The sequence below is a fragment of the Myotis daubentonii genome, chromosome X (assembly GCF_963259705.1).
Source record: "Myotis daubentonii chromosome X, mMyoDau2.1, whole genome shotgun sequence".
Lineage (NCBI taxonomy): Eukaryota > Metazoa > Chordata > Mammalia > Chiroptera > Vespertilionidae > Myotis > Myotis daubentonii.
This window is the reverse complement of record NC_081861.1, coordinates 2,674,268-2,688,656: the sequence shown is the minus strand read 5'-3', so window position 1 is coordinate 2,688,656 and position 14,389 is coordinate 2,674,268. Positions and strand designations below refer to the sequence as shown.

At 39.8% G+C, this 14,389-nt stretch overlaps 1 protein-coding gene across 1 annotated transcript in view; it reads left to right on the top strand.

Annotated features, from left to right (window-relative positions):
• EFHC2 (EF-hand domain containing 2) overlaps nucleotides 1–10,255 on the top strand; it is a 103,697-nt gene extending 93,442 nt beyond the window's left edge. Inside the window, exons 11-12 of the mRNA XM_059679823.1 lie at nucleotides 1,728–1,858; nucleotides 10,219–10,255. Coding sequence (XP_059535806.1) covers nucleotides 1,728–1,858; nucleotides 10,219–10,255 — 168 coding nt within the window. The remainder of the gene's footprint in view (nucleotides 1–1,727; nucleotides 1,859–10,218) is intronic.
• The last annotated feature ends 4,134 nt before the right edge of the window (nucleotides 10,256–14,389 follow it).

Genomic DNA, 14,389 nt, shown 5'->3' with positions numbered 1-14,389 from the left:
GAGAGTGGAAGGAGGGGGAGAGGGGTAGAGAGAGAAACATCAGGGTGAAAGAGACACATAGATTGGTTACCTCTTGCACTGGGCCCCGACCAGAGTCAGGTATCAAGCCTGCAACCGAGGTATGTGTCCTTGACTGGAATGGAACCTGGGACCCTTCAGTCCATGGGCTGATGCTCTATCCATTGAGCCAAACAGGCTAAGGTCAGGGTCTCTTTTATAGACTTCCTATGAAGGTTAGATGCGGTAACGTGTGTGAAGTGCTTAACACTTTCTGGCCCATAGCGAGCTCAATCAATGTATAATTTACAATATCTACTATAAATTAGGGTTCGATATTCAAACACAGGGTAAGCCTACACCTTTCTATAAAATACAGTTGACCCTTGAACCACACAGGGGTTAGGGGCTCTGATCCTCCCACACACAGTTAACAATACACACAACTAATAGCCTAATATTGACTGGAAGCTTTACCAATCAATAACATAAACAGTCCTTAAACATATATTGTATGTTATATGTATTATATAGTATTTTATTATAATAAGTAATCTAGAGAAAAGAAAATGGTATTGAGAAAATCATAAGGACGAGAAAATACATTTACAGCATTTATCTTTAAAAATCCAGGTAGAGTAGACCCATGCAATTCAAACCCGTGTTGTTCAAGGGCCAACTGTATATATATATCATGAATATATATGTGTATATATATATGTTTTTGAAATTTATTTTTAATTACAGTTGGTAAAAATGCATATATATATAAGAAATAATGAATATATATATTATTTTAAGATATAAAGGGCTTTTCTCCTTTCAAAAAGATAAAAGCAGGGTTGGACATCTGGTATCAGCATCCCAAGTGAAAACTTCATTTTAAAACTGCCCTTAACAAGGACATTCTAAACAGAGAAAGATTAATATACTCTTTAATATCAGTCTGAGGAGTCTTTTCAAAAGAGCTCATAGATCCTATCATGGCAATAGATGAAAGGAAATGTAAAGCAAGGAGGGAATGGGGGGCTGCAATAGGTGCCAAACCTCTGGTGGAAGAGAGAGGACTTTATACTAAATTATCATCCACATTACTTGTATATTTAGTCTTCTGATTTTTTTTAGCTTTGAGCTGTAATTAATTTACAACCTTATGCTTTACTGCATTGACTAAGGAGTATTCTTACAGAGTCAAAACTGAATCACAGAGTAGGAGGCAGAAACTGGGGGACACCTGGAGAATGACTGAAAGGGGATTTCAGTGTGTGTGGACCTTTAACACCCAGCCTTGTTCTGCTAAGTGCATTGTGTGCTGGCCAGCAGCTTCAGGGCTCACTCTGAAGATCTGGAGAAAATGGGGGTCCTCTTATCCAATTTTGAATCCCTATTCTCTCCATTTGGGTCTCCCAACATACTAGGCCAATGTCTAAGGGCTAAAGGGAGGAGGCTGAGATGGAAGTAGCTGTTGGTTTTCTGATTCCCCTGGCTTGCCATACCTTCAGCTCATTTCTCTGAGATCTGGGCTTAGGCTAATGTCACTCTTAGTCCTAAAGCCTTCACTGAAGAGGTAAAAATATAGTCATGTCTTCTCTGTGTTGATCTCTATGGAAAGACATGTCCAGCTAACTTCAGGTTCACAGTGTGACGTCTTTTTTCTCGCCATCAGAAAGATTGGGCTGCCTATGTCCCAGGCATATTTAAATATCTATCCTTTCTTTTCTCCCTTCCAGTTTCCTTATAGCAACCTTGAATGTGCCCTACAAAAGCTGAAAGCTGAAAAATCGAAATCCAGAGAGATCAAGCAGGTATTTAGGGCTATTGATTGTCACTTCACAAAGATGGTGGATTATAATACATTCAGGTAAGCCATATTCTGCTAGCAATAATCTGTGTTTCCTTCAAGATTGTTCAAAGAACAGAAAGAAAAATTTCTTCCCTAGTGTTCCCTAATTAACACTGCATGCGCTTTTATTAGAAATTGACAATTCTTTGCATTTATATTATTTGTGATCAAGTTTTGCTCATTTCTAGTAAATTCTAATGCATTTACATATTGAAGAAGTTTATAGATGAGAACAGAGAGACAAAATATAGAAAGTCATTTGGTCACATTGTCTTGTGACTCAGGATGTCGAAGGATCAGAGGAATGCCAGGAAGGGTGCATCCCAGGGAGAAAGGCAAAATAAATGGAGTTAAATGCACGCTCCACCACCTGAGCAACAAAGGAGGGCCATCTCCCTAGGAATGTGATCCAGTTGAAAAAGATAGTGGACCCTTCACTGGTTACCAGAGAAAAAGTTACACGTATGCAGATCACTGTGTGTATGTATGTTCACACACATCTGTGTATTTTGAAAGAAATAAAGAATATAGAAATTGAGGGGAAATATATGACAGTCATTATAGAACTATTAGAAGACATCATGAATAGTAAAGATTTCTCTAAGGCAGTGGTCGGCAAACTCATTAGTCAACAGAGCCAAATATCAACAGTACAATTGAAATTTTTGAGAGCCAAATTTTTTAAACTTAAATTATATAGGTAGGTACATTGTTATTAACTTAATTAGTGTACTCCTAAGGCTTAGGAAGAGCCACACTCAAGGGGCCAAAGAGCCGCAAGCAGCTCGCAAGCAGCAGTTTGCCGACCACTGCTCTAAGGTAAAGCTGAATGCTAAAGGGACTGTTCAGTGGCTGACCGAGGCAAATTTCCAAACAGTGGAAACACAGGGAAATTCAAATTCAGGGTCTAGTACAATTGTGAGACTTCCCTTCGTCTGAAAACAAAGTGAATGGAGCGTTCAGGAGAATGTAAATTAAATCATGGGTAGAGGACAAAGGGGACTTTCTCTTTAGGCTGAGAATTCTGGCTCCTGAAAACAATTGTGGCTGAAAGCTCTATAGGAAACTGGGCTTGATGCAGTCAAGATGTGAACTGAGAAATGAGGAAGCGAGCCCAGGAGAGGGTGGCAGGGAGGCCTTTCCAATTTTGTGCCTGAAGTCACCTCTTGCATCAAAAGCGGGTGACCGGAGCCCACCATGAGGCCCCAAGTGTCCCTAAAGCTCATTTGTTCTTTGAACAAAGCTCTTTTGTTTTTCTAAAATGTTCTTTTGAGAGAAGCAGTCGGAGGACATATTTTTATTGTTTAGCATTCCCAACCTTCTGGGATCAATAAGAATTTATAGTTCTTTGTTACTGTTCATAGTAGTACACATGTTCATGGCCTTTTGCAAAATAAACGGAGACAGAATAAAGAACAAAGACAATTGCTCAGGCCATGGACTAATGGCAAGCAGTGTAGGAGAAAAGTTTCCATCAGAAAGGAGGGAATGGTTTTCTTTTATTATTTTGTATCCTTTTACGAAAGTGTCCATTCTCCCAACACTCCAGCAAAGTCTATTGGAAATACTTTAGTGAGTTTATGGGGCTTTGGGGGTAGCACTTAGGCCCGGCAGGAGATGCAAGGAGGAAAAGTTGCTCCACAGATGGGAGGCCTGACCCTAATTGAGGGTGGAATAAAGGATCACCACACTGTGGTTAGAGGATAGCTTCAAGGTATGTATGCTCAGAAAGAACCAGCTCATGATCTTCAGGCCCTCTCCTGGCCAGAAATTCCTTAAGATGAAAATTCAATCAGGTTGTGCCTGGCTTGAAAAACCCTTCAGTGGCTTGTCATTGTCTCTATAATAAGATCCAGACATTTATTGCAGCTGGCAGGGTCTTGAGTGATATGATTCTCTTGTTTTCATTTTTGGTGTCATCGCTTCTTTTCCTCCAGCACTGTCCTCTGGCCTTGTTGGCTGTCACTCACTTTCTCAAACACATCAAGGTCTTTCCAGGTACTAAGCCAGTGGTTCTCAACCTTCTGGCCCTTTAAATACAGCTCCTCATGTTGTGACCCAACCATAAAATTATTTTCGTTGCTACTTCATCACTGTCATGTTGCTACTGTGATGAATCGTCATGTAAATATCTGATATGCAGGATGTTCTTAGGCGACCCCTGTGATAGGGTCGTTCGACTGCCAAAGGGGTCGCGACCCACAGGTTGAGAACCGCTGAATAAGCCTATGCTCACATTAGCTCCCTCTGCTTGCAATGTCTACACCAACATTCTCCTCATGACAAACTCTAGGACTCAGCTTAAATGTCACTCTCTCAGATGGACTTTCTTTCTGACTATTCTACCTAACATAGATCACTCACTTATGCTTAGCCCTTTGTTTATATTTTTCTTACAGCAACTTGCAGTTACTTTACTTGGATATCTGTACTTGGTGTATGCATGCTTGTGTTCATCTTATCTGATTATAATATGAACTTTCTGAGGCACAGAGACCTTGATAGCCCAGTTCACTGCCCTGTTCCCAGCACCTAGCACTGGGTTCAGTACATATCATAGTTCCTGAATGGAATAACAAACTTCTAGAATTATTCTTAGGGGTTTGAGTTTGGAGGTGGTGGAATTATTTCCAGATGAGAGTAGACCAAGACATCTCCATATGACATGCTCCTTGTTGGGCACTGTGCCTTATTGGTTGGCCTACAACGGTGGGTCCCTAGTGCATGGTCTTCAGGCTTCTCTTTTGCTCTTCATACTCTTCTCTGAGCAAAGGCAAAGGATCTAGTTAGGGAGTTGCTATCGCACCACACCCTATAATTCTGTGCTTGGCACTTTTACCAGCTAATAGTTTTTTTATATGTTTATCTATCTATCTATCTATCTATCTATCTATAATAATAAAAGCATAATATGCTAATTAGACCAGATGTCCTTCCAGACAAAGCTGGGCCTGCGAGGGAAGCCTGGGTCCCAGGTGCCTGCCTGCAGCCAGAGGGAAGCCTGGGTCCTGGGTGTCAGAGGGAAGCTGGTGCCAGCAGCCAGGGAAAGGAAGGCCTACTCTTGCACGAATTTCATGCATCGGGCCTCTAGTGTATAAATATTATGGCTCTTCTCACCATAATGTAAAATGTTTTCTGCTTTAGCCTTATCACTTTTCATAATGCCTGGCTGATAGTAGGGTGTTAATAAATATTTGTTAAATGGCTACATTTTATCCAGCCCTCATTGCTCTGTCTGTCAGCTGAAGGCCTAGTTCTCTATATTAATTCCTCAAGCTTGGACCTTTCACCTAAGCTAGAGACCTGGAAATACAAATACCTCTAGGATATCTCTCACTTGGATGTCCCTTAGGTATCCAAACATAACTTTTCCCTCATTTTCTTCTCCCATAAAGTTGCAGCTGGGGACCCTATCTTGGTAGAGGCCACCATACTTCTCCCCAGGACCTGGGCCAGGGTTTACCTCTGTAAGTTGCACTTCTTAAACTACTTCTCTCCATCCCCAACCTCATTGATTCGGTTCAGCTTTTCATCACTGTTCACTTCCCATGGTCGGCAAACTGCGGCTCGCGCGCCACATGCGGCTCTTTGGCCCCTTGAGTGTGGCTCTTCCTAAGCCTTAGGAGCACCCTAATCAAGTTAATAACAATGTACCTACCTGTATAGTTTAAGTTTAAAAAATTTGACTCTCAAAAGACATTTCAACTATTGTGCTGTTGATATTTGGCTCTGTTGGCTAATGAGTTTGCCAACCACTGACTTAGACTTTCTTGAGAGCTTTGTAACTGATTTTCTTTTCTTAACTCTCATATTCCAAAGTTTTGCTAGAGTGACCTTCCTAAAATCTCATCATGTTGTTCCTCTGCTCTACACCCCCCATCAGCGCCTTGTTGTCTTTAGGGCAAATCCAACCCTTTCAGTATTTCATGTGAATTTGGTCATAAGTGGACCTTTGCCTATACCTTCCTCCTTATTTCCATCTCACTAGAAGAGTGTTTTTGTAGAAGTCACCATTCAGTGAATATTGACGTTGGGCCAAACATCATGCTAAGTGCTTCTCATCTACTATCCATTGGTAGCCCCTGCTGAGTTATTTGTTTACTTCTGCTGAGTTATTTGTTTACTTCTCTGCCTCCACAATTGGCTCCTGCCAAATACAATAGATGTTTGTTGAATAATTTAATGAATGGTCCTATTTCTCAAGGAGCATTCAGGCTACAGTTTGCAGCAAACAAGTAAATAATTGATTACTTTGCACTGGGGAAGGGCAATCTGTCTCTGACTGTAGGGGAGTCAGGGAGAGCTTGGTCTCAGCCTCACAAGCCAAGTGACATGGGCAACTCACTACCTACTTGCACCTCACTCTTTTGTCTAAGACCCCTTGTAGGCATTGCCAATCTGAAACTCTTAATGTGTAAATTCATAAATACACGTGTAAAATGTTCCCTTTACAAATCCTTGCATTAAAGTAGTAGCATAGGCAGACAGAGGCAGGATTGTGGTATAGGCCTCTGGGCCCCATCTCTGTGGCTGTGAGTCTCCCCTGCTGACATGCCTGGTACTCTCAGTATACACCTGGAGACTCAGAGATGGGACCTGCTGCTCTGGGCAGAGGTTCAAGCCCTGGGCACTTTTCTCCTCAGAGATTTTCATGTTGTCTTAAAGAAAATCTTGAGAGTGGGAGCTCATAAAGTTCCTCTGCCTAAGATGCCAGGGTTGGTAATGGATTATTGGATTAATGAATGGGCCTTCCTGAGATATTTGCCTCAAAACTGACTTGAGGGAATGCAGGGACTAGGGAAAAGAAGGCAGTTTGGGGAGGGAATGTTTCTCTTCTGCTTTGTGGAGGTCACTAGTTCTGCCTCTAGGCCAGTGATGGCGAACCTTTTGAGCTCAGCGTGTCAGCATTTTGAAAAACCCTAACTTAACTCTGGTGCCGTGTCACATATAGAAATTTTTTGATATTTGCAACCATAGTAAAACAAAGACTTATATTTTTGATATTTATTTTATATATTTAATTTCCATTTAACAAAAAAAAATCAACCAAAAAAATGAGTTTTCGTGTCACCTCTGACACGTGTGTCATAGGTTCGCCATCACTGCTAGGCTGTACCTATTTATCTGAGACCATTTTTTAAAAATTTCTTTATTGGTTAAGTTATTACATATGTGTCCTTATCCCCACATAACCCCCCCCCCCCACCACTCATACCCTCACCCCCCTTTTGTCTGTGTCCATTGGTTAGGCCTATATGCTTGCATATAAGTCCTTTGGTTGATCTCTCCCCCTTACCCCCACCCTCCCCTACCTTCCCTCTGAGGTTTGACGGTCTGATCAGTCTGATCGATGCTTCTCTGTCTCTGGATCTGTCTTTGAGATTAGCATATATTAGAGCTGCTGATTGTTATCCAAAAGTGCAGAATCTTCCTCAGAGCCTTGGTTACCTGATGGGCAGATTTCAGCAGGGGGCCAGGCAGGGACTAGGCTTGCCAGGGCTGGGCAATTGGGAACATTGACAGGGCAAGGCTTCCCATTATGGGCCCTGGATTTTGAACCACAGACAGTAGCAGCAGCAGGGAGGGCCCCATGCCAGGGACGATGTGGCCAGTCCCTCCCTCTGGCCACCTCCCTGAGCCTTGATTTATCCATCGGAGATGACAGCCACCCCATGTAGCTTGTGTGTGTTTTGGTTTGCTGGTGCTCACCTCTTTCCCCACCTGGGTAGAGCTCTCAGAGGGCAGGGTCCATGCCCAGTTCACCCTGGTCTTGTGTTTTCCCCAGATACCTTCAGTATTGTGTTTCAGGCTTCAGTGAATGTAGTGAGTTATCATGCAGTTCTTCCTCAAACCCCATTATCAATGGCAGGGTCAGGAGTTTTCCTTTGAATATTTATGTAATAAATTCCTAAGATTTAGAGCCTCGAGAAAATTTTCTCTCTTGTAAAACTAAAATTTATGCTGAGGGAGGTAGCATGACATACATTCATCTGATTTTGGATTTGCAGACCTGAATCCAAATCTCAGCTCTTCATTTGTCAGCTTGTTGGCCTTGAGTAACTTGCTCAACAATGTTTTCACCTGTAAAATGAGGGTAATAATACTGATGACATACAGCTGTTATGATGAATAAATTTGATACTGTCTGCAAAGTTCTTATTTTAGCACACTGTAATGCATAGTGGACACTAGAAATTAAACCCCTTTATCAATAGTTGCAATTTGGTGTCATTGAAAATAGTAGTAGGAATCTATGTTCTGTTTTTGGTATTTCAATTAGTTATGTATTTACCCATGATGAGGTCATTGAAAACATTCTTTAATAAGTGAGGTTGGAAGAAACTCCTTAAAAACTTGGAGGCCATGAAGGTGGAAAATAAACATCATTGTTGGTGGACCAAGGTTGGGAAACATTACTGTAATCCACCCTATTACTGTCCTTTGCTTCAAGGAAGAATATTGTAAATTTACTGCTTAGAACATTGTAATGATCTCATCCCGATTTATCTAGGACAATTATCTCTTCTTTTATGTGGCTTTGCTCTATCTTTATTTGAACAACTCTGTGTACATTATTATTGGTGTTTTTATTGTAAGATATCTAAAATCTTTTAAGGAAGCCACAAGTCTATTAATCTATATGAATAAAAGCAGAAACAAAGATAAAAAAAATTCCAAAAGCACTCAAACATCTACTCTCATCAAGAAGCAAATAGACATTTTGACAGAGTTCATAGCATATCTTTGAGATGGGAGCTTCAGCATACATTTTTAAAAAACCCCAGCATTTTGAACCTTCCTAAAAGCATTAAATATAAATAGTATGATATCATAAAAAGAATGCTGGCCTGGGAATAAAAAAGACCGAGATCTTAGATTTGATTCTGTCTCTCCTGATGGTGTTTGTACTGGTGAGAGCTTAGTTTTAAAAAGCAGGATCCTCTCTGGCTAGTTAAGCAGAAAAAAAATTTATTAAAAGGATCCTAGGTAGTTCATAGTATCTTTGGAAGGGCTGGAGAAATAAGCTTGAGGCTAAATTCTAGGAACAGTGCCCAGACTGGGCTGTAGAACTTGTCTGATGAGAAAATGGCCTCTGTTAGCATTGCACCACCCACGACTCATTGCTACATTTGCACTGCTGCCAAGGGCTCAGTTTTACTGCAGCCATTACTACCACTGCTTTTGGCAACCTTGAGTCCTTTGCCACTCCAGAAAGCTGGAACATTCTGACACCAAACATGGCCCATACCTAGCTGGTTTTGCCTGTTAATCCATTCCAAGCTAAAGTCTCATGTATGTAAACTTCTCATTGGTGGAGCCCGAGTCACCTGCATGTTTTCAACTGCACAGAAGACTGGGAAATTGAGCTCTGACTTCCATGTTGGAGTAATGGGGAACATGATGTGAGAATTTCCCCAAATATAGAAGGATGATTTAAAAGCCAGTCAATGAAAGAAAAATACCACATGATCTCACTCATTTATGGATAATAAAGACCATTATAAACTGATGAACAAAAATAGACACAGAGGCAGATCAGCATTGAACAGACTGTCAAACTACAGCGGGAAAGTCGGGGAGGGTTGGGGGGCAGGAGGGGGGTAAGAGATCAACCAAAGGACTTGTATGCATGCATACGAGCATAACCAATGGACACAAGACACTGGGGGGTAGGGGAGGCCGGGGGAAGGTCAAGGGGGGAAAAAAAGGAGACATATATAATACTCTGTAATACTTTAAGCAATAAAACAAAAATTTTTTAAAAAGGTATCCTTTTTGTTTGCCACTATAGCAAATCTAAGCCAAGATGAGACAAACAGGGAATATAAAATGTTGACATTAAGGACTAAAATCCTTGTTTGTAACCAAATAAAATAAAATATTTACCTAGTTTAGCAATTTGCAGATACTGGTCTGATCCACCAAGCAGTTAAAATACAAAGTCCTCTCCTACACTCTGTTCCTTTGGCAATCTCTGGTACACCTTTCTGAATATAAATTGCCTAAATGAAAGTTTTGGATTCGATTCAAGTTCCTGGATTGAAAGCTGACAGTTGTATTTTGTTTGGCTTTTGTTTGGTGTTTTTAAAATTAGGAGTTTAAATGTAAAAACCTATATATCTGGCACCTCTTGAAAAGTAGAATCTGAGCCTACATTTCCCCGTGGCAGCACCCGGTTGGGGGTGAGTGGCAGCTGCCCAGCTCAGACAGAGCCTGTTCTCTGCATGTTTCCCAGTCTCTACAATTCCTCATTGTCTTATACCTTCTCCAGTTATTTTACCTGCAGACTCTAGTAGGCACTCAACTAGGTAACCCTTGGATTAGATCATTATAAGGTTCCTTCCAGCCGTAAAATCCCATTATTTTCTTACCCGTAGGTATAGTGGAAATAGGCATTTAGGAATCACTGATTAAAGAGCCCAAAATAGAACTGAAGACTGCTTTTTAAATTAGAACCAGAATATGATTGTGTATCTAAAAATCCAAAAGACTTCATTTAAAAATGATTAGAACTATTAAAAGTAGCTGAGGCCGATTTGGCTCAGTGGATAGAGTGTCAGCCTGCGGACTGAGGGGTCCCAGGTTCGATGCCGGTCAGGGGCATGTGCCTGGGTTGCGGGCACATCCCCAGTGGGAGATGTGCAGGAGGCAGCTGTTCTATGTTTCTCTCTCATCGATGTTTCTAGCTCTCTGTCTCTCTCCCTTCCTCTCCGTAAAAAATCAATAAAATATATTTAAAAAAAAGTATTTAGGAAAGTAGCTAAATGCAAGAAAACGACCTAAAGAACAATAGTAAGCAGTCAGGAAACGTTATGTAATGGGGGATACTATTCACTGCAGCAATAAAAAATCATGAAATACCTGGGAATAAATTGGACAAGAAATGTGTAAGACTAAAATGAATACAATTTCAAACCTTTATTATACATATCTCTGAATGGGAAGACGCTATTGCAAAAATTTTAATCTGCCCAAATTATTGTAGATTTGAAGCAGTTCCAATCAGAGTTACAGTGTGAGTTTTTGTTATTGCTGTTAGATTTTATTTGGTTTTGTGGGTTTAGGGGAAGAGAAATTGGCTCATTGAGTTTTTGTTTTTTGCTGGTTATTATATTTTTAAATCTTTATTGTTGAAAGTATTACATATGTCCCCTTTCGGTTCCTCAAGAAAAAAAAAAGAGTTTGAGAAATGTTGAAAAAGAAGAATATTGAAGTTTAGGTACTAGAATTTAATATAGCTTATAGATATTTGAAAATATCAAAATGCACTAATAGCGAAATAAACCAAAGTATCAGTGGACTAGAGTATAAAGCCCATAAAAGACCCATTTCATGGACTTTATTGAAAGATATATAGAGAACTTTTCATCAGTGGAGAAAGAATGAATTATTAATAAAGGTTTTAGTGACAATTGATTGGAAAACACTGAATACATTTTTATGTTGTGGTAGGGCACAGTTTCCAAAAACCATGAAGAAAAAGTTGACTGTATTGACTACAGGAAAATTTTGCATTTCTCTATAGCAAAAGATAGCATAAAAAAATTTAAAGATAAGGGATAGACTGAGAGAAAATATTTATAACTAGTATGAGAACCTAGGGATTAACATTCAAGATTTATGAAAAACTCCTATGAAATCAACCTACAAAAAAATCTGTTAAGGACAGAAATAGACAATTCTCAGAAGAAATACAAATAGTTTTTAAACCTATAAAATGGAGCCTATTAATGGTACAAGCTGAAATAACAATGAAATATAATCTTCATGGAATATTATATTGGCAACATTTAAAAAGAATAACATAAATGACTGCAGCATGTGGGATAACAGGTATGCTCACTTTCTATTGATAGGAATTGAACTTGGTTCAACATTTTGGAGGACAAATGGCAGCACCATGTCAAATATTTAACCCATTTACTTGTTAATTTCACTTTTAGAAACATCCTATATAATAAAAGGCTAATATGCAAATCAACCAAATGGCAGAACAACTGGTCGCTATGATGCACACTGACCACCAGAGGGCAGATGCTCAATGAAGGAGCTGCCCCCCAGTGGTCAGTGAGCTCCCACAGGGGAGCGTCACTCAGCCAGAAGCTGGGCTCACAGTTGGCGAGTGCAGCATTGGTGGCGGGAGCCTCTCCCACCTCTGCAGCAGCACTAAGGATGTCTGACTGATGGCTTAGGCCCACTCCCCACTAAGCTGTCAGTCAGACATCACCTGAGGGCTCCCGGACTGCACAGGGCTCAGGGCGGGCTGAGGGACCCCCCAGGATGCACGATTTTTGTGCACTGGGTCTCTAGTTTTATTAAGAAGAAAAAAATGAAAAAAATGCATTGTAATAGATGTTTGAGTTTGTGCACACAAAATAGTTATTGCAACAAACTGTAATAGCAAAGATTTTGGAAAAAAATCAAATACCCAATAATAGGGGAATAGTTAGACACATTCTGTTGCATTACTTTAAGACAGTGCTATTTAACCCTGAGAAAGAATGAGATAAATCAAATATGCATACCCGAAGGAAATGTTCAATGTATTAGTCGAGATTGACTAGGCAATACTGCAATCACAACTAAACCCCGAATCTCAAGGAATTAAATTAACAAAGGATTATTTCTTGCTTACTCTCTGTATCCATAGTTCTTGTCAGGGATTATTTTTCATAGGATCTACTCAGGGACTGAAGCTGATGGAACAGCCACTACTTGAATGTACTGATCACTCTGCCAGAGACAGAGGAGAACTTTGGAGGGTTGAGGCCAACACATTATTAGCTGAGAAGAAATACATATCATTTACTCTCTTAATTCATTGATGAGTACTAGTCACATAGCCCCATCCATATGCTCAGAAGAAAGAAGGAAACCAGATGTTGGTGAATAGCACCAATGGCTACCATATATACGTCATGCTGTTTTGTAGATAAAGCAAAATTCAGGAGTCTGTATAATATGATCCTATTTATGCCTAAAATCTAAAGGTTATGTGTGCATGTATATTTATATAAGTATTTCAAGGATTGTGTATCCTTTGAAGATATCCTAGCAGGCTACATGCCAAGCTGTTAATGGAGTATGCCTCATTCTTTGATTTTTTTTTTTTTTTAACAATGAAGCAATTGTTAAAAAATAAAAAGATAAAAACAAATAAAACCAAAAAGCCTGGGCAAAGAGTACTGAACATTTTTTTTTTTATTTCTTGCTTCAGTTTCCAGAAAGAGCTAATGGCAAATGCTGGCAGAATGTTCTGAGCAAAAGTCAAGAGTCTTAGAATCACAGAGTAGTTGTTTCACTTGAAGCTCCACTCTAATTATTGATTAGGATCATATAACTTCTGTCTATTTATTAAAATTATTATCCCGTGGCCCAGAATATTTTATCTTAACATTATAAAATTCTAGGTCTTTAAAAATAAATGTGGGGATGAAATAGTTCTTATAATTTTCATCAAATTAGCAACAAAGTCTTAGCCATTCATTTCCCCCCAGCATTTCATGAAAAATTTAAAACATTCAGAAAATTGGATAGTATTGAGCAATGACCACTCAAGCCCATCACTTGGAATGCATCATTAATATTTTACCATTTAGGCATACCTTGGAGATATTATGGGTTTGGTTCTAGGTCACTGCAATAAAGCCAGTGTTGCAATAGAGCCACTCACACAAATATTTTGGTTTCCCAGTGCATCTAAAAGTTACGTTTGTACTATAATGTAGTGTGATGATATTATGTATAAAAACAATGTACCATGTCTACCTTAATTAAAAATACTTTATAGCTAAAAAGATGCTAACCATCATCTAAGCCTTCAGAGAGTCCTAATATTGTTTGCTGTTGGAGGGCCTTACCTTGATGTTGATGGCTGCTTATTGATCAGGCTGGTGATTGCTGAAGGGTGGGGTGGCTGTGGCAGTTCATTAAAATAAGACAACAGTGATGTTTGCCGCGTCATTAGCCTCTGTCTTTCATGAACAATGTCTCTCAAACCCTGCCACTGCTTTATCAACTAAGTGTATATAGTGTTATGAATGTTCTGCTGTTCACCTTGCACTTTCATTATGGAGACAGCTTCTTTCCTTCAACCTCACGAACCAACCTCTGCTAGCATCACACTTTTCCTGTGCAGCTTCCCCCCTCCCTCAGCCTTCAGAGAATTGAAGAGTTAGAGCCTTGCTCTGGATTAGGCTTTAGCTTAGGAGGATGTTATGGCTGGTTTGATTTCCTATCCAAAACCATTAAAGCTTTATTCATATCAGCAACAAGGCTGGTAAGCTTTCTTATTCATATGTTCACTGGAGCAGCACTTTTAATTTCCTTCAAGAACTTTTCCTTTGCATTCACAGCTTGGCTGTTTGGTGCAGGAGGCCCAGCGTTCCACCTGTCTTGGCTTTAGACATGCGTTGCTCACTAAGCTTAATCGTTTTCTAGCTTTTGATTTAAAGTGAGAGATGTTCGACTTTTCCTTTTACTTGAACACTTAGAGGTCATTGCAGTTCTTAATTGGCCTAATTGCAATATTGTTGTGTCTCAGGGAAC